This window comes from Manis pentadactyla, chromosome 8 (assembly GCF_030020395.1).
Source record: "Manis pentadactyla isolate mManPen7 chromosome 8, mManPen7.hap1, whole genome shotgun sequence".
NCBI classification, from domain to species: Eukaryota; Metazoa; Chordata; class Mammalia; order Pholidota; family Manidae; genus Manis; species Manis pentadactyla.
The window spans coordinates 110,041,655-110,066,415 of record NC_080026.1 but is presented as its reverse complement, the minus strand read 5'-3'; the positions used below and the strand labels follow the sequence as shown (position 1 = coordinate 110,066,415).

The following is a 24,761-nucleotide window of genomic DNA, read 5'->3' as shown; positions in this document are numbered from 1 at the left end:
TTTCCTTCTCCAGACTTTCTCCATCCGCCATCCTTTAACCATTCCAGTTACTCTCTCTGCAACTGACCCTGGGAAAAGCATTTCACCCTTACTGAGCCTCAGTCTTCTCATCTAGAAGTAGAGAACAATACCATAGGCTGATTTTAAGAGAGGGCTCCCAAATTCTCTGTTACAACTTCCATCAGAGGTGTGGTCTATTTCCCCTTCCCTTGAGTCTGGGTGGGCTTGTGACTGCTTCAGCCAGTCGAGAACAGGGAAGTACTGGCTGTGAGACTGCCAAGGGAAAGGCCAGCAGCTTCTGCTGCTGAAACACTCTAGGAAGTCTGATGACTTTCCTGAGGCCTCCACAGTGAACATGGCACATGAAGGTGCTCAGCTGACAGTTGCAGCTGAGCCTGGCTTTCCAGCCATCCCACCAAAGTGCCAGACAGGTTAGCAAAGAAGTCTTGGCAGTGGATCTGCCCTCTCAGCTGATCCAGCCCCATCCACTCAAGGCTCTGCAGCTGGGCACAGACACAGAGAAGCAGAGAGAAGCAATTCTCACCTATCTGGTTTGAATTCCTGACTCACAATTTGTGAACATAATAGAATGGTTGTTGTTTTATGCTTCTAAGTTTTGGAGTGTTTTGTTAATAACAGCAAGAGTAACTAGGACAACCAGTACCTGTAGGGTGACTATAGAGCTCAAATGACCTACTGAATATGTGAAAGTACTTTGTAAACTATGTCTTAGGCAATGAGTTAATTTTTATTGCCAACAACTGAATAATAATAGTTAACATTTATTGAGCTCTAACTGTATGCTAGGCACTATTGGGGGTACTTTACATGTACTGATTCATTTTATCTTCATAACAACCCGAGTCCACTACTATTACTATCCCCATTTTACAAATTAAAGAACTAAAGCACAGACTGGTTAAATATCATGCCTAAAGTTACTACTAGTAAATGGCAGAGCTGGATTGTGAACCTAGGTAACTGAGTTCAGTCCCAACCTAGGGACTGAGAGTCTTGTTTGGCTTTGGTTTATTTTCATCTACTGATAAGACACATTTCCTGGTCCTGTTTCTAAAATGCAAATTGGTGGTTCTTTTCCTTGGCTAAGAGACATTTAAGGTGAAAATCTAGGGTACTGACTCCAATGTTATTCTTGCCAAAAAGAAAGGAAGTTCATGATTTATCAGTGTCACCCTTTATAGCTTGGTCATTGCTAAAAATATCAGGTAAGAAGAGTCGTCAGTTTGCTGAAGGCATAATTAACAATCGAAATGTAAACACATGAACTGTATCAAATACCTCAAATCACAAGATAGCTACCTATTAGGATTTTTAATTGAAAAGATGGCATTTGTATCTCTCAAGAATCATCTCTAATTTCTTCCCCACCTTCAACCTACTCTTTGACTTACTCCCATACTCATCTGATCTTGCCACTGTCCTGCTCAAAAATCCTCCACGGCTCCCTAGTATGTGCAGAATCAAATCCAGACTCATTATTATCAAGACTGCACAATGTGGCTCTTTCCTATCTTTCTAAGTGCATTCCCAGCTACATCCTCTAATCATTCTATACTCCAAATGCACCAGGTTACCTCCACTTCCTCAACTGCCTCCATGTCCACTTTCTAAATCTTCACTCACACGGTTTCCTTCTCCCAGTCTCTCTACATAGGCCCTTCAACTTCCAGCTCAGGTGCAAGCTCCTCTAGAAAGCTCTCCTGGATCTGCCCCACTGGGAATCCTAACCACCTTTCCTTGCCTGTGTTTCTAAGGCCTTGATAACCCCATTAGAGAATTCATCATAATTTGCTGCTTCTCATAACTAGCACTGCGTGTGTCCTCTATCCGACTGTTTCTCCCTCAAATCTTGAGCTCCTTCAGGACCTACCCTTAGATAGGATACCTTCCATACAACAGGCAGCCAAAAAATGTCTGATGAACTGAACTAAGACTAAATAAAAATCCATAGTTGATATAGCAGATATTAAAACCAGACATTAAAACCTTTATTTTTAATAAAATACAATGTGTTCAAATTAAAATTTAAATTGTGAATCAGTGGTTCTAAAATTATCCTTCTTTGAAACACCTGCATCCTGCCCAACTGGACTGAAGTGTTCTGCAGCTTCAATTAGATTATGCTAATTCTTATAATGTACTCAATTTAAAGTTTTTCCCAACACATTTTTCTTAAATTTGTGGTACCTGTTCTCTCTCTCTTCTGCTAACATGTGCTAGTAGACAACAAATGACTAGTATAATGGGAAAAACTTGGAAAAGTAATTTCTTAAAATTATTTTCTATAATTGGTTAATTTTTGTGAAATAGGGTGCAGAATATACATAAGACAGCCGTAAGTCCTGCCACTGAGAGATCAGTGCATAGGATGGAATTAAAGAAATTAACATCTTACGATATTTTACAAAAAGTGCCATAACTTACATATGAAAATCCATCATTGGTCCATATATGGTCCATTTGAGGACACACTGTGATCACCAGAGAACAGACATTTTAAGTCCTAATTATATAATAGTCAAGACAATATATTTATGCAATCTGTTTAGAAACCCTTTATAATTCACAGACAGCCGTTATGATTGCCTCAAGTGCCTGTAGAGGTCTCCATACAAATGAAGGAAGGTCTTCCTTGGACACAGACTGCAACAGGAATCAGCAATCACATAACCATGTTCTGAGTTGACACTCACAAGGACAAGAAATCCAGTTGTTCCCATGACACACATACCTGAGGTCCTTCCTCTCTCAAAAAAGGTTGGCCTTAAGGGATCTATCTCCTGTACCCCTCATCTTCCTGGGTCCCAGAAGTGCTGGGGGTGACCCCAAGTGAAGCCAATCTTGACACATGGAGAAGTCAGTCACTCTCTCCAGCCATAGCACTTTGTACATACCTCTCTATTGGCATTTATAATAACAACAATAGCTATTATTATAGCAGCTACTATTTGCTATACACACTCTAAGGGTCAGGCACAGTGATAGGCATCATAAACAGATTATTTCACCATGTTTTTGTTTTCTGATTATATGTGATTCCCCCACTATGATGGTAAGCTCTCTGAGGGGTGAAAGCTATGTTCTAATCTGTTTCCCCAGAATTTAGAATAGCACCTGGCACAGAGTGAAAACTCCATAACTAATGGGTGGTAACTGAACATCCACATGTAAAAGAATGAAGTTGGATGCCTTCCTCACACTGTATTAAAAAATTAATTTGTAATGGACCAAATGCATAAATGTAAGAGTGAAAACTATAAAACTCTTAGACGGGAAATATAGGAGTAAATCTTTGTGACCTTGGAGTAGAAAATAACTTTTTAGATAAGATACCAAAAGTACCGCTTACCAAGAAAAAAATAAACTGGACTTCATTAAAATTAAAAAGGGACACCATCAAAAAAAGTGAAAGACACAGACTGGGAGAAAATATTTGAAATCATATATCTGATAAGAAGTGTGTATTCAGGATATATAAAGAAAATACACAACTCATAAAAACACAACTCAACCAAAAAGTGGGCAAAGGATCTAAGGAGACATTTATCCAAGGAAAATATGTAACTAGCCAATAAACACACGAGAAGATGCTCAACATCTTCGCAATTAGATAAATGCAAATCAAAATCCCAGTGAGGTAGCTCTTCACACCCACTAGAATGGCTATAACAAAAAGACATTCAATGGCAAATGTTGACAAGGATGTGGATAAACTGGAATCCTTAGACATTGCTGATGGGTTATAAAATGGTTCACCTGCTTTGGAAAACAGTTTGGCTGTTTCTCAAAATATGACACATAAATTATCATATGACCCAGCAATTCCACTCCTAGGTATAAACCCAAGAGAAATGAAAACATAAGTCCACACAAAACATGTACATAAATGGTCATAGTGGTATTTTCCTAAGAGCTAAAATGTGTAAATAATCCAAAAGTCCATCCACTGAGGCATGGATAAACAATATGTGGCATATCCAGACTGGTATATTATCTGGCCATGAGGAGAGGGAAGTACTCATACATGCAACAACATGGACAAACTTTGAAAACATGTTGAGTGAAAGCAGCTAGACACAAAAAGTCACACATTGTATGATTCCATTTAGATGAAATGTCTGGAATTGTCTAATCTATAGAGAAAGAAAGTAGATTAGTGGTTGCCAGGAGCTAGGGAAAGAAGGGAACAGGGAGAAACTGGAGTTCCTTTTGGGTTGATGAAATGCTCTAGAATTAGATCGTGATGCTTGCACAGCTGATGCTCCACTGAACTGTACATCTTAAAAGGGGGAATTTTATGGTAGTGAATTAAAGTAGTAGTAAATAATAAAATTAAATAAAGTAATAGATAAATAATAATAAAAGCATATTTATGGTATGTGGATTAATAAAGCTGTTATTAAAAAAAGAAAGCAAGTTGGAAAAAAAAGTCACCAGCCTGAATGAACAGGAAGCGGTGGGGTTGAAAGTTGGAACCTACCCCAGGTAAGTATAAATAGGAACTGATTCATAAAACCAGTATTGAAATGAAAGAACAATACTGGTTTGGGCATGGTAGTAATCCTGTTAAGATGCTAGTTTACAGTGCCTGTTGTGATTTTGTGCCCTAGAATGTGGCAGAGACAAAAAGCGGATACCGGTGAGGTCATCAGACCAGAAATTGGGGTGAAGTCGCCATCTTTTGATTTGCTGTGGTGATGGAAATGGTGAGCAGGGATGAAGGCCTGTCACAGAAAGGAGAGAATCTGAGAACACAGAGCTGTGGGCCTGGGGCACAGCAGGTTAAGTCTTTAGTAGAGATCTTAACAACCCTGAGGGATGACTTAGCAGTACTTAAAATTTATAAGCTGGGGCAAACCAGAGCTGTGGGGGCTCAAATTTCCCAAGTGTTTTCCATCTTTTCTGGGAAAACGCTGGCTTCTAACAAGTATTATTTCTCCTTGCATGGATGAGTGTTGTGTTTACTTCCTAAAGTATACCTGAAGGTGTGGCTTACATTTTGGCTGTTCCCCTCTCTGCCCTTCTATGAGGTTCCGTGAATAGGAACTATGTCTTTCTTGTTCACCTGTCCCTCTGTAGCAGAACTGCTAGCAGAATTTCTCAAATGCCTTCTCGTGACTATTAGCCCATTAATTTCAGTTTCCTTCCATCTTACTAGAAACTTGGGTTGCCTGTGATATAATTTAGGCTGACAAGAATGAAGATCATTCACATTTATACCAAACTTCACAATTTGTCAAGAGGCTTCATACAGAGTACAGGAGAGCCTTGGAGTTTGTGAGATGTTCCTGAGAACTGCAAGAATCCCTCATTTTGTGAATCAGAAATATTTGGACAGCCCCCAGCTTTCTCTTGAATCTCTGAGAGAAAATAGGAACTGCTATCTTATGCATGTGTCTTATGCATAAGCAAGTTAGCCTCTTTTTCAACTTCCACTAAAGTTTCTCTCACTTTTGGTGCTCATTTTCCTTGAAGAAGAAGGAGGGGGAGAGGAGAAAGGGAGGAGGGAGGAGGGAGGGGAAGAAAGAGAAGAAAAAAACATTTCTTTAGTATCATCATCACAAACAAGATGTAATGGAGAATAGCAAAGCCACTCTGATCTGCAGACGTTAAGAAGCTGCTAAGTGTTTTGCTTTGCACACTCTTAGCCATGAGATAAGTTCAGAGCAGCTGAGGCCATGGCAAAATCACCCTTCCATTTGCTAAGAATAGTCAAAGTGACAAACTTTAAGCTTACTGATTCCAAGAGCCTATTGGATCTCATTAAGATATAATGAGGCAAAAGGTAATTCCTTCAATAGAAAACTTGAGAATGCTACTAATTTACATGTCCCTTGACCATACTGCTGCAGAACTGAATGGTGGATAGTAAAGAAACAGTGACTTTTATTGTGATGCACTTTAAAAAATTAAGGTGACATTTGTCTCTGTTGTAAGGAGTATATTTAGTGTGGGTTCACTGGTGTTCTAACTTCTCAACTGGTTGACCATAGACTCTCTGGCCTCTGGCATGTATCTCTGCTGTGTTCCTGGTATTCAGCCTCAGCAGAAGTCCCAAACCTGTCTTGATGGCTTGGCTTGCTGACATGCCTTTCCTGGCATCTAGCAACCTTAAGCCTTGGTTTGCTTCCCTCCCACACAGACTACTTCCTCCCAGCCTCTAATTTACAGTTTCTAGCTACAGTACTGTCCACACCCTGATAAGACACGAAGTAGAGAATATGTACATATAGTTTGCACCTTGTTTGGACCACTGTGTTAGGATGGTTTTAGATGGAACTGCAGAAGCAGCCCTCAATGAAGCAAACTGGGTCAGTCACACTTTTCTGAGATTAAGTCATATTACAGTCTCCCATTAAACAGGGTCACCTGGTGAGACCCTCCCCACCCAATGCTTTAGAATGCCTTTTACCTAGTTCAATGGTTCCAATGCTGGCTGAACATTAGAATCATCTGAGAAGCTTTAAATACATTTTAAAGACTGGATCCCATACCCAGAGATTCTGATTTCATCGGTTTTGGGTGAGGCCATGTCATCAGTAGTTTAAAATGCTCTCCAAATGATGCTAGTTTCATTCAAGGCTGAGAACTATTACTTAGTTTATAGCAATGGTTCTCAAAGTGTGGTCCCTGGACCAGCAGTATCAGCATCCTTTGAGAATTAATTAGAAATGCAAATTCTCAGGCCCTACCCCAAACCTAGTAAATCAGAATCTCAGAGGGTGTGGCCCACTGATCTGTGTTTAATAAGCTTTATAGCTGGTTCTGATGCAGGTTAACATTTGAGAACCACTGGTTTATGAGCAAGGTCTATAGACTCTGGTTATTTGTCTGATGACCCATTAATGAAAAAGAGAAACAAGCATTGAGGTGTTTGGTAATATCCTGGTCCCTTTAGTATACCTGATTTAAGTCACAAGATGCTAGTACTCATGTAAAGACAGAAGAGAACCTCCTGGAACAAAGGGTACTGGTAGTGGCAAGCTGATGAATGCTGTCTCTAATTAGACTTGGCTATGGTGTTTTGTGGACGTGGAGTGGAGTGGTAATGGACTGCTTAATGTTGAGTTTGGAAAGGGGTTTCTCATAGCTTTTGTGCCAACCACCTCTGAGACAACCTTGAGGTATTAGGCTTTTAGTGTGTCCTGGGTCAATAGAATTTCCCCCTGCTGAAAGCCTAACTAGTCTTTTCTGTTGCCTCCAAAGCTCAAAGGGTAGTCCTAGGACTGGTGACTGGTAGTGCTCTAACTCATTGCCACCTGGCATCCACAAACCCTAACTGTAAGTCAGATTCCTTAGGAGGGCAACTAGGTTTTCAGACACTGTTTTTTAAAGCAGTGGTTCTCAGCTGGGGCTGATTTTTTTGGCAATGTCTGCAGACAGTTTGGGTTGTCACCACTTGGGGTGGGGGTTGCCACTGTCATCTAGTGGGTAGAGGCCAGGGATGCAGCTACACATGCTACAGTACTGGCTCATGCAAGGAGCACAAGGGGTGTCAGTAGTGCTGAGGTTGGAAACTTTGCTTTAAAGAGATGGAAAGTTAGGGACTGGCAGCAACACCACTACTGTATTTTAGTATTTGAAGAAGCTGAAAAACACCTGACCCTTGAACAATATAGGTTTGAACTGTGTGGGTCCACTTATATGCAAATTTTTTTCAATAAATATATTGGAGAATTTTTTGGAAATGTGCCACAATTTGAAAAAACATTTTCTTTTCTCTAGCTTTGTAATAATACAGAACATAATACATAGAGCACACAGAATATGTGTTAATTGACTGCTTATGGTCAGTTAGGCTTCTGGTCAATTATAGGCTATTAGTAGTTAAGTTTTGGGGGAGTCAAAATCATACACAGATTTTCTACTTTGTGGGAGGTCAGCAGCCCTAATCCCCGTGTTGTTCAGAATCAATTGTATTCTCCAAAGGTCTTTAATAAATATAGCCTCTAGATGATTTAGGACTCTGTTAGCATAACTCCTTTGGCTTGAAAAAAAAAAAAGCAAATAATTGATTTGCTTCCTCTCTCTTTCAAAAATAGGAGCACTTTGGTAGGTAACTGTTCCCAAGATAAAATATAGAAACTAGGAGGAAAACATATTGCTTGGAAATAGAGAACTAAGGAGAGCAGAAATCATTTCATGGTTTTATGGTTGCTGTCTCCCTTACGACCTTCACCATAAAATACAGAGGCTTTTGCTACATTCTTATTCTCCCGGTGTCCCAGCGGCATCTTTTATTCATGTGGTAGGCAGTACTGAGTGCTTCTTGTTTCTTACTTCGATCTTGCTGACCCTCTACCAATCGAGGTGTGTTCTTGCAGCATCAGCATTGAACATAGCCTGGTTCAAAATGCAGGTTCTCAGGTCACATCACTGACCTATAGAATCAGGATCCTGGATGTTGATGTGGGGCCCAGACAGCTATTTTAATGATATCCCAAGTGATTCTTATGCACACTAAAACTTGAGAAGCACTGCTCTTGACACTTGCTACTCAAAGTGTGGTCCCTGGACCAGAAGAGCTGGCATCACCTGGGAGCTGGTGAGAGATGGAGAAGTTCAGCCCCCATCCCAGCCATCTAAGTCAGAATCAGCATTTCTTCAAAATTTCCAGGTGGTTCTTGTGCATATTTGAGTATGAGAACTGGCCAAGATTTCCCTAGTTTTCTTCCCACCTTTATGACTGATATTTTTCTGTCTCCATTGTGGATTCCATTACTTCATCTTTACCTAAAGATGAATGTACATCCAAGACTGTAGCTCAGTGACTGCATGTGGGGATCACTGGGAGCTTAAAAGCCACCTGATCCCTGTGCCCTGATTTAATTGGCCTGGGGGAGGGTCCAGGCACGGGGACATTTATAACTGCTTCGGGTGCAGGTAAGAATCTCTGCTTCAGACCTTGATCCTCTGCTCTTCTCTCTCAATTAAAGATCCGAACAGAGCCCATCTCTTTAAACGTCACCATCACCTCTTTCCTGAGAACTAAATTTATATCTTAACATCAGTGTCTGTTTCGAACTCTCATCCTGTTGTAGACATTTTGCCTAAGCTGTCCCCTTGTCTTGTCAAAATCACTTATCTGAACAGGAACAGGCTGTGATCTTCAAGACCCACTATTCACATTCTTCCTCCCTCCTCACTTCAGCAAATGGGACCATCAACCTTCTAGTCACCCAGAGTTGTAACCCAAGAGTCATTTTTTACCTTCTTTTCTTTGCTCCTATTTAGAAAAAAATCCCCACATTCTTCCCAATCATCTTGTCTTCCTTTATTCTTTCAACAACTATTGACTGAATGCCTACTATGGACCAAACACTATTTTAGACATCAGAGAGGCAGCGATGAACACAACAGACAAAATCATTTTTCTCTGGTAGTTTATATTCTGGTAAGTGGGGGGTGAGACATAATAAACCAGATTAATATGTAAAATCTCTAGCAGAGTGCTAAGGGGAAAAGTAAAGCAGGGAAGGGAGGAGGGAGTGTGTGGGAATGAGTGAGCAGGTGTTGCCATTTTAGGGGGGCCCAGGATGAACTCCCTAGGAAGGTGGTATTTGAATGAGGATCTGAAGGTGCAAGATAGGAAGCCCTGTGGATATCCGGGGGATTTCTTTGCAGTAGAATAGGATGCAAAGGCCCTAAGTCGGAAGTGAAATTGATGAACTTCAGAAATGGTAAGGAGGCCAGTGGGGCACTTGAAGAGAGTGGGAAGAGGAGAGTGGTAAATGCCAAGGTCAGGGAGGTGGGGCTGGGTAGGAGCAGCTGCAAGGACGTTGTAAGGACTTTGGCTCTTGGCTGAATGAGAGAGAGCCACTGCAATTTTGTGTTCTGTGCATTTGTTAGTTTTTGGCAAATATGTGATATGATTTGACTTACATTTCTAAAGGATCTCTCTAGCTGTCATGTTAAGAACGGACACAAAGTGGGCAGAGGTGAAAGCAGAGCATCATGGGAAATTCAGGCACTCATCCCAATGAAAGACGGGTGGTGGCAGAGGTGGTGCACTGCAGACAGATTCGCTAGATATGTAGAACACAGAGCCTTCCCAAGGGACTGGAGGTAGGGCAAGAGAGACAGATAAGTTTGGGCCAGAACAACTGCAAAAATGGAACTGCAGCTTATAGTGCTTGGGAATATTGTGTGAGGAATGGGTTCAGCAAAGAGAGCAGCAGCTCTGTTTTGGACAGATTTAGGCTTGGGATGCCTTGTAGACTTCCAAGTGGACATGTCAGGTGGCAACTGGAAATGTAAGTCTGGAGTTGATGATATCTTTGGGAGAATGAATAAATTACCAAGGGAGTGAGAGTGGATGAAGAGATCCATTTCTGAGCCCTGGGAAGTCCCAACTTTTAGAGGCCATAGAAACATACATTCATGCAACAGATATGAGCACCTGATAAGGGTAAGCCCCGCTCCACATGCTGAGCGTGTATCAGTGAGTATGATGAGCCATAAAGGAGACAGAGAAGGAGCATCCGGGAGGTAACGCAGTCTCAGAGACTTCCCCTCCTTCCCTCTGTAAGTGCATAGTCCTTAATTTCCACATCCTCCTCACATCCTGCGGGACTGCACTAATATCCTAACTGATCATCCTTTTGGCTTTTCCAGCTCTAATCCTTTCCCAAGACCAGACTGACTGCCCTCAAAACCTGCATTGATGAGGTTATTCCCATTTCAGTAACATGTACCAGTTACAGGGAGTATCATTTCTGAAGCCTTCTTGCTGCCATTAAAGGACCATGTTTTTTGATGTATACCTTGTGTTCTTTCCCACTAATCTATCAAAATATGTTGTGCTTATTCCCCATTCAGAAAACAAATGGTCCAGGACACTCAGCTAATAAATGGTAGTGCCAATATTTGAATGTGTGGAACTGAACAGGACCCGCCCTAGTTGGGGTTTGTGGAAAGCTTCACAAAGCAACTAAACAAAATTCGCTACTTTAACCTCAGGTCTCTTAGGCTCAAAACTGGTCATGGAGGCTGCCTGTAGGGCCAGTTTGTCTCTCCCAGGTTCAGGCTAAGCATAACCAGGATCCTCTGCTGAAAAATCACCATGAAGACCTAGAGTGACCTGGCTGATTTTGGCTGATGGTGACATTCTCAGGCCATAGCAGTCTCAGGTACAAGGAGCATCTACTGAAAGGCAAATAGGGCTGGCCTTAGTTACCCAGAGATCATTAGTTCTGGGCCAGTCCAGGGCTTATGGTCAAGTGAAGCTGGTTCCTGGGAGAAGACAGAGATGGGCTCTCAGGGCCTCTATTTGAAGTAAGCAGACCTTAAAACTCGCCCTTTTGAAGGTCCTCATCCCAGGTGAAGACAGCCTATAGCTACTCCAATGTTCTCTACACTGTTTCTGATCTAAACCAAGCTGATTCCTGAGAACACAGGTCAACATGCACCCCATTTCCCAGTCTTTGCCCTAGTAGTGACTGTACTCCTGCTGTTCACTGGGTGCATACATTAATCTCTGGTCTTCCTCACCTCTGGTCTTCCTCATATCTCTGCAAAACGGGAATTGTTACGCCTAATATGCGGCTAGGGAAACTGAGGCTCAGAAAAAGAGAGTGACTTGCCCGAGGCCACAAGTAAGTGTAAGAGCCAGGAAACACACCAGGCTGTCTGCACAGCCTGTGCACTTCCCAACATGCCTCACAGACTCTACATTTCAGGCCAAATCTCAGGTTTCCTGTTGCAAATAATTTCAGAGCAATGGAAAATTATTCTGTAAAGCCCAGAGCCTACAGGGAAGTATGCAAACCTAATGTCCAGCATCTCATTAGTGAGTTAGGAGGAGGAGAAGGGCTCTGAACTGAGAAGGGAAAGGGGTCACAGTCCCATCTCCCCACAATGCTGCCTTCTGGTCCAACTCTTCCCAGGTCTAGCCTGATAGTTCACTTTAGTGCATGGCTTGGGTTTTCCATTGATCTTGACTGTGATTACTTGTTTACATGGTCATATTTTTTAAATTTGCCTGCAATGTCTGAAGAATAGCAGAGTGATGGAGGAAGAAACCTAATGTTAACTGATGACAGGATAAAAAAATTCTAAGGCAATTGTCACAGCTCAGTTTTGGCTCCTGGGCTCTATCCAAGGTAAACAGCTTCCACTTTTGTTCATTACATACCGAGGCTTTTATGTGGGCTGGATCAGAGAAATTATTTGCTATAAAAATGACTAACTGGGTACAATTCATTTAACTGGATCAGTGAGGTAAGAGGCAAATGGTAGAGTGTCTTGAGTGCTATACAGGCATTACCTTTAGCCTTCACAGTTAATGTACAATGTAGTATCATTACTCTCATTTTAAGGAGGATAAGCCTCATTCAGAGTGGTGGAGTGACCTACTTCAGTCACACAGCTAGTGAACTGAGGAGCTGGGGTCTGAACGAACCCAGGTGTCTACCACTCTATCTGTGGCTCCATGGTCTGAGGAGGTGAGTCACAGACATGGCTTCTGGTTCAGCCTCTGTCACTAACATTGAGCAGGACACTTGTGTCTCCAGTTCTCAGGTGCCTCAAATACAAAATGGGGATAAAGTCTCCTGACTTCACATGCATGGTGGGCACAAATGAGTGGCTGTTTGGAAAGATCTTTGCAAACATAAAGGTTTTGTAACTATCAGGGGTTATCATTGCTCTTTTTACTATATGCCTTTTCTGGGCCCCAGTTTTCTCTACCTTAAAAATAAAGGATGGGACCAACTGATTGGCCAGGTTCCTTTTCTGGCTTTGAAATTATATATGTTTATAAGTCTAAACAGTCCTGAGCTACAAAAAGTTTGGCTTTATAGGATGTTTCTTTGTGATGATCTATGCTATGCCAACATTTTAACAGCGCCAATGGTTTACAAAGGGCTGTGAACTGCTAATGTTTATATATCTTAATACTGAAGATTTCCATGGGAACAGGATGCCTGGACACTTGCTGGATATTATTTTAAATCTACACAAGTCAAATCCTTTTCTATCAAATCAGGAAGAAAAATACAAAAAATGATATCCTATGCCCTGCAGCAACCACCATAATTTGGAAAGACAAGATAGTCCCTTTCTGTAGCTAAAAAAAAAAAAGAAGGCTGTATTTTGTAGTAATTTTCATGCTTTTATTCATTGGAAATAGAGTAATCAACAGTTTTCACAAAAAAATGTCTTGAGCCACTGAAAGGCAATTATAAAAAAGCCAATCCTGTCACCCAAAACACCATGGTAACTAGCATCACCAGGGCATAAAAAGTAGTTGTTAGTCACTAGAATCTAAGCTGGTTGGCAGTTTGGCTTGCTAAGCAACACAGCAAAAATAGCAGAGTAACCACCCATTATCGGGAGGTCTGACTCTGCATGGCTTTGAGTCTGGTCCCAGAAGGAACTATGCCAGGGCCATACACCAGCTCAGCACTAGGCTCCCAGTCAAAGCCTAATTAATCATTTATTCAACAAATATTTACTGAAGCTTATTGTGTACTAGGCACATGATTTCCAACATGTGTATTTTACTTGGTTTCTCAGTTAAATAGGAGCTCTGAAATAGACACAGAAAGGTTTTGTGATGAGTGAGGTGGGGGCAGGGATTTGCTTGAGGCCATCACAGAGAGAACTCGGAGCTGATGGCCAGAAGGCAGAGAAAAATAAAAAAACCCCAGAGAACTGCTTTACAAGTGCAGCCTGAAAAACCACATTATCATGGCCATGACAGTTGCGTCACCAAGAAAAGGGTAAGTTACACTTAAGCTCCTGTGCTAAGGCGGGAATGGGTATAAAACCTTGTAGAAGCATCACCACTGAAAATGGTAAAAATACATTTTTGGCATTTGGAGGGAACAGCCATGGTGTTTGACAACTACCTCATTGTGCCTAGGTGCCCGTTTTGCTGGGAGCCAAGCAGCATATGGTTACTAATTTGCCAGCACACAAATGGAGCGTCAGCCCTCTCTGCCTTTCTCTTTCTCGCTCAAGTCCTGCCCTAGCTGGAATGCCCTTGTCCTTCCTAACTGTTTGTCAGAGTCCTCCTTTCACCTCCTCAGAGAAGTTTTCCCAGCTCTTTCCCGGGAATTGTTCCTCCCTCCAGCTTCACCACAGATGTGGTCTGATGCCTTCACCCGTACCCCACACTGCCCTGTGTCTCTGCAGCAGGGCCCTTCCTCCTTGCATGCACCTAGAGGGCAGACTTATCTCCATTTCCTAGAGGCCTGGTAGCCTGCACCCTGTTAATGTCCTAACCTCAATTGCCTGGATGCTGTGGACAGTCACTGGGAGTAGAGGGAGGGTTGGAATAGGCAGTGCTTTCCCTGACGGATGTCAAATGGCCCAGGGACCCAGCACCGCACCCACGCTGGTCCTCTTTTCTGAGCCTCTGCATGTCTGCACCCTTCCAGAAAGCTGTTCCTCTGGTGACCTTCTCATCACCCATTAGGATTCAGCTCAAGTATCACTTGGGGTTGGGGGAGTCTATCTTTACCCACAAGACCAGGTCAGGGACTTCCTATATGCTCTCATAGCTCCCTACGCTTTTTCTTCAAATCACTAGTCACTGTTTGGATTTATTGGTTTAGCTCAACTGCTAACACCAGGAGGGCAGGAGGCCTGACATAGAATACTGTCATATGGAGGGAAGGTGGGAAGGCAGGGAGGGAGGAAGGGAGGGAGTGAAGCAGAAAGGAAGGGAGGGAGGAAAGGAGGGAGGGAGGGAAGAATGAATTGAGAAGAATCTCAATTTGGAAAGGAGCAGACAACAGAAAATGAAAAGAGGATTCAGAGTTATTATTGAAGGTCCAGGAGTCCCCAAATGTGGGCCTAGAGGTAAACCAGCTTAAGAGAGTATTAAGAAAATCCAGAACCCTTCCTCTGAGACACCCAAATGCTTTAGGGAGCCAGAAACAAAACCAAATGTACTTGGTTATTAAAAAACAGAATTGATATATTCTTCAAATAAAAGAGGACTCATAAAGGATGATAAAAAGAGGAAATGGAATTTAACTGCAGCCTGTGGGATTTAGATTAGATAAAAAGATAGTCTGACAATGAAAGCTGTTATGCACTAGAAAGGATAACTAAATCTAAAAAAAAAAATAGCAATCGTAATGAAAATTTTAAAGAAATATGAAGACAATTTAAGCACCTTGTATAATTCATTATTTTTGGGTTTTTTGCTTCCACTTGTTCTCTCTCCCTGTATGTGATGCACTATGCCCTGTTTAGTGTTTGCTCTAATTATTGTTTAGAAGGTGAACATCTTAAATTTTACTAATTATCATTTAGCTACGGTTTAACACACTTTTAAGCAAATTACATTTAAACATGCCAGTGATATAAAACTTTGAGTGAAAATAACTTTTTGATTTCTTTTATGGAAGACAATGTAGCACTAATGTTCTGGTAGCTCTTCATTGAATTAAACAATAGGATGATTATTCTTCCTGCTAAAATATCACACACCAGAATTTGTAGTGATAAAGCAGAACACTGACTTTTCAACCACATTACTTCTCAGTGAAAATGTTATACTGTGTATCTATACCAGGAGCATTTCTTGGCTGATTGGGTGTACTTCAGGTAACAGATCATATGCAGTAGGACCAAAGATTTCAGCTCCATAATGGCAGTTCAATGGCTGTTTTGTTCACAGCTGTATTCCCAGGGTCTAGCACAGTGCCTGGCCCAATGCAGGAATTAATAAAGATTTACTGAATGAATGAATAAGCAAAGACCATGAAACCCACAACAGTCCCTTTTAGTTTGTACATAAGAGTAACCCAACAGTATATGGATTATGCTGTCCTTTGTTTAGGAATATGGTGTGACTGTCAGGAGCCGGTCCGAACCGCCAGCCTGATGACACAGTCCAGGCAGTCGGATGGAAGGGACTGCACAGCGGCCTTCCCAGAGGAGCAACCCCGATATCCCTCCTGCTCAAAATGCCCCTCCTAATAAATTTTCTTATTTTGGTTTCAATTCAAACTGCCCCTTCAGGGAAGAGGCCATATCTAATTCTCCCTGAAAATTTTAGGTACTGGCCTTAAAGGGAATTGGAAAAAACCACTACTGCCCTGTGACTACCCCCGACGATGGGAAAGTGAGACCCCATGATAACTGACCCCAAGTTTACTGGAAAAAGAAATAAGAAATTTACCTGGGTCAAGGTTCCTTCCCCCGCCCCTATGTGGCCTCCAAATAACATATTTAATGATTAATGGCAACAGGTGCATACAGACAACAAATGCTATTCTGTAGTTAGCCAGCCAGAGAACAGCCTGATAAACTATAAAACAAATGAAAACAGGGCATTACCTAACTCCAGATGAGAAAAATCTACATTGTAAGTCTTAATAAAAATGGGTCCGAGGCACAGTTTGTAAAATTTGTCCCTGCCTGCCAAAAAATCATCGTGTTCTTTTAAAGAGAGCCTCCTTCTTTCCTACTGGAGATAAAAAATGAGAGTATAACTATGAAAGAATGAGAGCCTTACAGAAAAATAATAGAATAGTGAACTTTACATAGTCATCTGTAAAAAAAACCAAGAGTCTGGCACCTACCTAACCTTTGTGAGATTTTCTGGCTGCAATAACTAAAAACCAAGCTTACTTAGAAACAAGCTAACTACTAAGACCTGCCAAATAATGTAATCTCATTCTCCAAACTCATGTAACCATGCTATGTGTCAATTATATGATTAATATCTGTACTTTACTTTATGTAATCAAAGAGTATATAATCAAACTGCTACTTTTCATTAAAGGCCAGGCTCAGCTTGCTAGTGTCTGTGTCCTCATTCAAAAGCGCCAACGCCGTCCATCCTTCAGGAACTCCTGGACTCGCTGGAGCTGGACTCCGGCAACTAACCCAAAAAAGCTAAATTGTTTAACTGAGTTAAATACAAGAGCTGTGATGCCCAGAGGCCTTTGACTTCAGGAGAGTTTTATTCCTTCTCTCTGTGAGGGGCAATTTTCTCTTAAAAACAACCCAATAGAGTAGTAGACTTTAGAAATTAAGTTCAATAAATCTCTAAGGCTCTGTTTTACAAATTAGTTTTCCTCAATTATAGGACTTAATCCCAAGGAGACTACAGTGAACACAATACCATTATATTAAAAAAATCACTCTTGGGATTACAATGGGATATTTGATTTGTGGAGGAAGGCAAGACCATGGTTTTCTTTTTATTTTAACAATTTGATTAAGGTTGTTATTATGTGCAATACATTTTTAACATGACAAAACATTAAGAATGATCATTTCAGGATAGTGGGATGATTATCTTCAGGTGATGTTCATACTTGGTCTACCATTCCATATTTTTCAATTTTCTATAATGAATATGCAGTATAGAAACTTAGAAACTTTAGTAAAAATTGTATAAAAGCAAAATAACCATAGTTAATCTCTTCTCCGTGTTCTCATTGCGTTTTTATATTTCTATCACCGCACTCTGTTTTAAAGATTTATATACAGGTCTGTCTCATCCATATACTTATATGCTGAGATATGACTTCTGAGTTATAATGTTGGAAGTTGTGTGGGGAAACGTGAGTCCAGCCTGCTGCCTAGCTCTATGAAAGGAATGCTATGATCCATCAGAGTTGGGTGTAGGCTGTTTTGCGAACAGGGATTGTATCTTATACACCTAACTCTTAGCATGGAGCGTTGAACATGAAAAGGGCTAAATAACTGTTACAATAAACAGATGTACCTAAAGAAGCATAGAAGCAGTATATGCAACACTTTTCTTCTAACATTTAAAATTTGACTTTGTTCTGCTGCATTGTCCAAAATGATTGAAGATAATTAATGATTCATTCACTAGAGCTGTGCAGATGCCTTCCATTATATTAAAATTTAATTCCGTCATGCATTCAGTCATTCAACAAACATTCACTGAAAACTTATTCTGTGTCATATCCATTGTTAGAAGACAGATAAGACAGTCTTTGCCCTCCAGATGCTCATTATGTGGGTGGGTGGCACTAATAAACAATTACTGATAATACGGCCTGTTAGTTCAAAAATAGAGATATGGAACAATTCCACTGGCCCAAACTTTGGTTTTAAAGGAGAAGCTTCCCAGAAGAGGTGGCCCCTGTGTTGAATATTAAAGGAGCTGGAGTAGGGATTAGTCAGGCAGTGCATATTCCTGACGAGTACAGCATGAGTAAGGAGACAAAGGTGAGAAATAGCAGTGTGGTCATGGTGTTACTGGATCACAAAGCTGTGGCAGGCAGTGGACAGTAATAAGCCTGGAGAGGGGGGCAGGGAGCATGTCAGGAGGGGCACAGCTTAGATTTTATCCTGCAGGCAGTGGGGAGTGCAGGAGGGTTTTAAGCAGGGGATGATGTCACCAGAGATTATTTTAGCGGCATTGGAGGGGACAGGTTAGAGGGAGACAAAAATTGGAAGAAGTGAAATTTCTTAGGAGCCATTTGCACAAATAACAGATTTATGTTTATATTTAAGAATCAAAGCTAAATTTATTCAGCATTTATTATATGAGAATTAAATAAGCATTATAATGCAAAGTTGTCTTAGTATTTCAAACAACTCTATGAGTAAATACCATTAATCCCCTCATTTTATAGCTACTGAAATAAACAGTTAAGTAACTGGCCCAAGATGAGGATGCAATCCAGGCAGTCTGGCACCAGAGCTGATGCTCTTAATCACTACTGCATTTGTTTGATTTCTGTCTCTTGCACTAGAATGAAATCTCCATGCAGACAAGGACCATATTGTTGGTGTTCTCCATTGTAAGTACACAACAGGCACATAATAACTATTTGTTGGATAAAATCAATGGCTAATCTAAATGGAAGAAATAGTGGACTATATATTTTGGATGCAGACATCAGTGATTGTTATGGACTTAATGTTTGTGGGTCTTCTGTACTTAAATGTGTATGTTAAAGGGCTACCCGCCCAGTGGGGCCTCTAAGGAAATAATTCAGGTTAAATGAGATCATGAGGGTGGGCTCCTAAATGGGCAGAACTGGTGTCTTTATAAGAAGATGAGAGACTAGAGGTCTCTCTCTCTCTCTCTCTCTCTCTCTCTGTCTCTGTGCACATGCACCAAGAAAAGGCCATATTAAGATGTAGTGAGAGTGGCCATCCACAAGCCAGAAAGAGCTCACCAGAAACCAAGGCAGTTGGAATCTTGATCTTAGACTTCTAGCCCCCAGAGCTGTGAGAAAGTACATTTCTGTTGTTTAAACTACCCAGTCTATGATACTGTTATGGCAGACCCAGCAGACTCAGACAGTGATTAGTAAGAGGAAGGTGGGTGTGAAGGAGAGGTTTCTGGCCTCAGAGACTGGAGGGGTAGTGGTGCCACTAACTGGGGTAGAGAACTTGAGAAGAGGAAGAGGAGATTCATTGTGGTCAGCTAAACAACACTGATTATTCACCTTGCACAGAAATATAGTAGAAGTTAGCTGCTTAAAACCATCTATTCAAAAGTGTTTATTCATCATCTAGTCATGTGGCTTCTGTGCTTGCCCTTAGAATACAAAGTAAATAGGACTCATTGATTCGTTCTCTGCCCTCAAGGAACTCACAGTCAAGTGGGGAAAAATAGTGTTCCTGTTTAGAAAGCTAGTATGCTATCTGGAAAGACCATTTTTCCTTTCCCTCATTTCTAAAAACCTAGGGCTATAAAAAGTATAGAGGTAGAATCCCATATGGACTAGAGCTTTGGAGTCACACGACCTGGGATTGACAATGGGCCTGGGAATATATTAGCTAGAATATATTAGCTATGGGATGATCATAGGTGGGTCAAGTGACCCTTGTAGGTCATAGAGTCCTCAACTACAGCTGCAGAGTTGTTTTAAGGATCAGCCAAGAGAAGGGAGGTAGAACTATTTTGTAAATACAATATGCATGTTAGCAATTATTGTACTTTTAAAAGCTTCTCTTCTAACCTGTAGAAACTTAGAGGTAAATCAGCCATAGGCAGCAAGTCAGAGGTGAAAGGCCAGCTTTAAACTTTGGGAGTGGTGGAAGTTCTGGGATGGAAGAACTGCTATAGTGGGAAAAAGAACAGGCTTTGGGATCCTACACCTGGTTCAAAGCACAATTCAGTCGATTGTTAGCTATGGAAAACTGAGAAAGTCATGTAATAGATCTGAGTTTTAGTTTCTTCATCCATAAAATGAAAGTGGTTATACCTACCTGGGGGGTTGTTCTGAGTATGTAAAGAGCTTGGCATGGTGCCTGGCAATCGTTACTCAAGTAACGGTAACTGTTGTTCCTATTAATATTATCATTTTCCTCTCATACCTACTAAGGGGTTTGTTTAGGTAGTTAAGTTACTTCAGATGCAAAGAATTGAGGGAAATGGAAGGGCTTTTATGACTGACTTCATAAGTTATTTTTAAAGGTAAACAAAAATAGTTTGTTCACCTCAGCTTTCCTCTCTTAACCTATGGTACAAACATAACTCTTATAGAAACTGACCAGTGTTATATGGCATGAAGCCAGAGAACACCCAGTTTGATAATTATTGCATGTATGTATTCTATTCTAAATAAATCTACCAATCATTGTTAATAAGGTTTCTCTGAAGGCAGTGCTTCTCAGACTTTAATGTACATGAGTCACCTGGGGGCTTGTTTAAATGCAGATTTTCATTCAGTGGATTTAGAGTGAGGCATGGAATTCAGCATTTCCAAGAAGCTTTCAGGTGCCCATGCTGCTGATCCACGGACCACTTTAAGGTGCAAGGCTCTGACTGGTTATGAAAATATCTTCTGCAATGGCCTGCTTCTCTATGGTGATCTACTTAATTACAAACTAACTACTACTAGAACGCTAACAAGACTTTTCAGACCAGATTTAGAAATTCTGCAACAGAATTCATTGTAGAGTGCCTCCTACAAAATAGTCATTCTGGAAGTTTCTACACTTATTTTAATCATGTCACTGTTCTCAAATCACATCTGGAATTGTTTTCAGGGTCTGTGAGATAGTCTCCTGAATGCTTTCAGTGGTGACTTTCGAAGGTTAGATTCGATGTTCAAAAACAACAAAGGATCCTTCTGGGTCAGCTCTAATTAGGGGAACCAGTCAAATTGTGTAATTCCAAGATCCACCCTAAGGTACCCAGCCTGAATACTCAACTCAAGAAGGCAATTTGCAAGACAAAATCCATACAAGTAGTAAATATGTTACAGCCATGACATCCAATGGGGGATGGAGACTGCCATGAGGGAAATGCCATTCAGATAGGCAAGTTTTCTAGTAGTTCTTCTACCAGAATATTTCCTCAGTTCCAGATCCACCCTACCTCAGGGGACCACAGTTCCCTGAAGTGCAAGGACCTCACTGCCTTAGTCAACTTTTAATGTCCAATCTGGGCACTTGATGTGTGTCCAATGAGTAGCTGATGTAAAGTTAAATATGAGCAAAGAATGCAAAGCATGTCTAAGGTGTCTGGGGCTTACTCTATGTGATTCAAAGGGTAGAATTAAGACTCAGAGAGAAGAAGCTCCTGAGACAAATTTCTACTTCAAGTTAGAAAGACATTGTCAGCAGCTGGAGCTGTCCAACAATGGAGTTAGTCTGCCCTGGAAATAGTGAGCTTCCAGCACTGGCAGGAGTTTAAAAGAAAGGCTGTTTGTTATGGAAACCTGTGGAGGTTCCTCCTATAACGGTTCCTCCTATGCAATGACCTCCAAGGGCTATCCCTAGAGTTCAACTTGCAGGATATCTGGTAACTGTAAGGCCCTGAAAAAAATACCATAATGGAATGAATGAGGAATATGGGCATCTTATGAGCCAAGCAAAGGAGAAGAGACTAGGGCTCAGTCATTTGCAAGGAAGGTAGGGAGAAGTGAAATGAAAACAGCTAGGGAATCATGAGGTGGGAACTTCCTTGAGTTTTTTGGTACCATAGGAGAGTTGCTTTGGGTACCAGGAACCTCACATGTGTATGAAAGGGTAATACTTTTGAGGGGGTAAGAGTTGAGGGAAGAGACAGACCACTGCTCACCCTTCTTAAACTCCTCCAGCACCGTGTCCAGCCGGGTATCATTGAAGACGCAGTGCAGGGGCCGGTTGTAGAAGCGGGTGACAGTGAGGAGCGGTGTGCAGTCATCGGGGTCCACGAAGGCCAAGTCCTTAACAAACAGGATGTCCACAATGTTGTGCCGCTGGTCACCCTCGTACACTGGGATGCGAGTGTAGCCGCTGCGCAGGATTTCTGAGACCGTGGCAAAGTCGAGCACAGCGTCAGAGCGCAGCATGAAGCAGTCCCCGAGGGGGGTCAGCACCTCCTCCACCACCTTGGTGCGCAGCTCCAGGGCGCCCTGGATGATGTTGAGCTCCTCCTTAACCAGGTCACTGTAGGGGTCCGCGGCCCGCAGTGTCTCCAGCAGTTTCTCCCGCGTGTAGAAGGTGCTTATCTCCTGACGCAGCGCCCAGTCCAACAGGCGGCCCAGCGGGTAGCACACGGGGAAGGCGGCCGCCATCAGGAGCCGGGTCAGGCACACGCTGTGCGAGGCGATGGCGAGCCCGTGCCGCGAACACACCGAGTAGGGGCAGATCTCGGCTCCCAGGAACACCGCGCCGGTGCACACGAGAGCTGGCAGCCACGGGAAGTGAATCCCCGCCTCGCTGTAGTCTTCCCCGGTGCCCCCGACGCCCGGCGGCAGCGAGGCGTACAGCCAGCCGGCCAGGGCCGCGTTGGCTCCGGCTTGGCCCAGGAGTAGGGTGCAGAGCAGATGGGTTCCCCGGCCGCGCACTGCTTGCACTCGGCGCGCCTGTTCCTGCTCCGCTGCAGAGCCGCTGTTCCGCAGCACCCGTAACTCCACCGGGTCCAGCGAGAGCAGGCTCAGGCGCAGGCCGCTGAACAGGGCAGACAGGGCGAGCAGCAAAAGCGCCCCGAGAGCCCGCAGCCACGAGGGGGGCAGCAGATTCCCGCCCGGGCTGTAGAGCCGCGGGCGGACGCGCAGCAGGAAGCCACCGGCAGCGCCGTGGTGATGCCAAGCGCGCCCGTCCCAGGCGCACAGCGAGAAGAGCTTCCCGCCACCGCCCGCGCCGCCCCGCTCTGCCTCGCCCTTGCGCAGCTCTCGTACCCGCACCTGGACTAGAGCCGAGCCCGCCACGCCTCCGGGGCGCAGGGGCCCCAGGACCTCCACGTCGGACGCCCAGTCGCTCTGCTCGCGGCAGCGCTGCGGCCCCGGGGGGTGCGTGGGGACAGCACTGGGAGCCACGCCGATCCCGCCCGGGGGCTCCTCGATAAACATGAGCCGCGGAGCCCAGTCGCCGGTGCCGTTCTCCGCCGGGGAAAGGGTGGGTACAGGCACTGGCGCCGCGGGCGCCGCCGGCCCGGGCTGGAAATAAACGCGCAGGAGGAAGCTGGTGCCTTCCGCGGCGCGCAGGGTGCCCCCCTCCAGGGACACGCGGCCTCCAGCGGTGTCCTCGGGCCTCAGGCCCAGCAGCCAGGCGGCGGCAGCCGGGGGCCGAGGGGACAGGGAGAAGAAGAGCAGCAGCACAGCGCCTCGGCTGCAGCAGTCCCGGAGCCTGACACTTACCGCGCCTGCCGCAGCCGCCATCCTGCACCCGGCGCAGCTGCACGTGATACTGCAGAAAAGCAGAGCGAGATCTGGAGGGGGGAGGAGCCCCAGCCGGGAACCCGGCCCCAGGCAGGTCACCACGTGTACGCCCCCTACGCGCGTGGGCTGGAGGCGGTGGAGGTTCAGACTGTGCGGTGGCCGTGGGTCCCGGCTGGATGCTGGAGATGGCCACGCATCCCTGCCCTGTGCATGACCCTGACGCACTTAAGTATGTCCGAGCTGCAGCGTAGGGAAACCTTGGCTTGGAGCACCGCCTCCTATTCCGGCAGTAGGGCGCCCCTCAACGAACCGAACCCGGCAGTAATTCCCCCTAGGCCCCTCCGCTTCCCAACGGGTCGGGACATTTCCCAGTGTTTCGCCTCTCCTACCTCTTATGGTCCCCCTTCTGGTCAAAAGATATTCTGAAGACAAGTCTGTGAGTCTGTGAAAACTTTTGTGTTTGGTCTCAACTCCAGCTGATCTTTCATGTTTTAAAAATTTACAAATTACTTAAATTCATTTCCTTGTTAAGATCCAAATATCCATTAATAAGACATTGTTGAAATATATTATGATGTTGCGGTGAGATGGAATACTATGCAGCAGAAAAAAAGAATGCTGTGGCTCCATATGTCTGTGATATGGAAGTACCCCCAAAGTAATAATTGAAAAAGAACAAGGTGCAAAACTGTGTGTATAATATGCTACTTTTTGTATTCAAAGTACTTGTGTATAAATTTACACGTGCATGTATACATATATAGAATATTAGATTTTAATATGCAGAGGAATGCACACAAAATTGGTGTTACCTCTGGGGAGCAGGACTAGAGTCTGGAAGTTTGGTTGAGAAATACTTTATAGACATAGATAGGTAGGTAGATTAACAGGAAGTCGCAACGATAATACAGAACTCCTAGTACCTTTCACCCAGTTTCCCCCATGTATAAAGTATAGTGTATACTGTGATTAAGGTACTTTCTTGACTATAGTATAATGCCTCCAAAACAGGAAATTTACATTGGTATAATGTGTGGTGTACTTTTATCTCATTTTATCACATATGTAGATTTACAACCATCACTGCAATCAAAATGCAGAAATAGCCTATCACCATAAAGGTCTGGAAGGGAGTTTTTTTGTGAATTCCTTTTGTTGCTTGAATTTGCCATGGGCCTGTTACTTTGTTTTTAC

At 43.1% G+C, this 24,761-nt stretch overlaps 1 protein-coding gene across 3 annotated transcripts in view; it reads right to left on the bottom strand.

Annotated features, from left to right (window-relative positions):
* CNNM1 (cyclin and CBS domain divalent metal cation transport mediator 1) overlaps positions 1-24,481 on the bottom strand; it is a 55,085-nt gene extending 30,604 nt beyond the window's left edge. For 2 of the 3 annotated variants that reach the window (XM_036886516.2, XM_036886517.2), the window contains exon 1: positions 22,004-24,479. In XM_036886516.2, the coding sequence (XP_036742411.2) occupies positions 22,004-23,567 (1,564 nt within the window). In that variant the 5' untranslated portion in view covers positions 23,568-24,479. Of the gene's footprint in view, positions 1-22,003 lie in introns of all 3 variants that reach the window. The other variant, XM_036886518.2, reaches the window with a different exon arrangement.
* Positions 24,482-24,761: the final 280 nt, after the last annotated feature.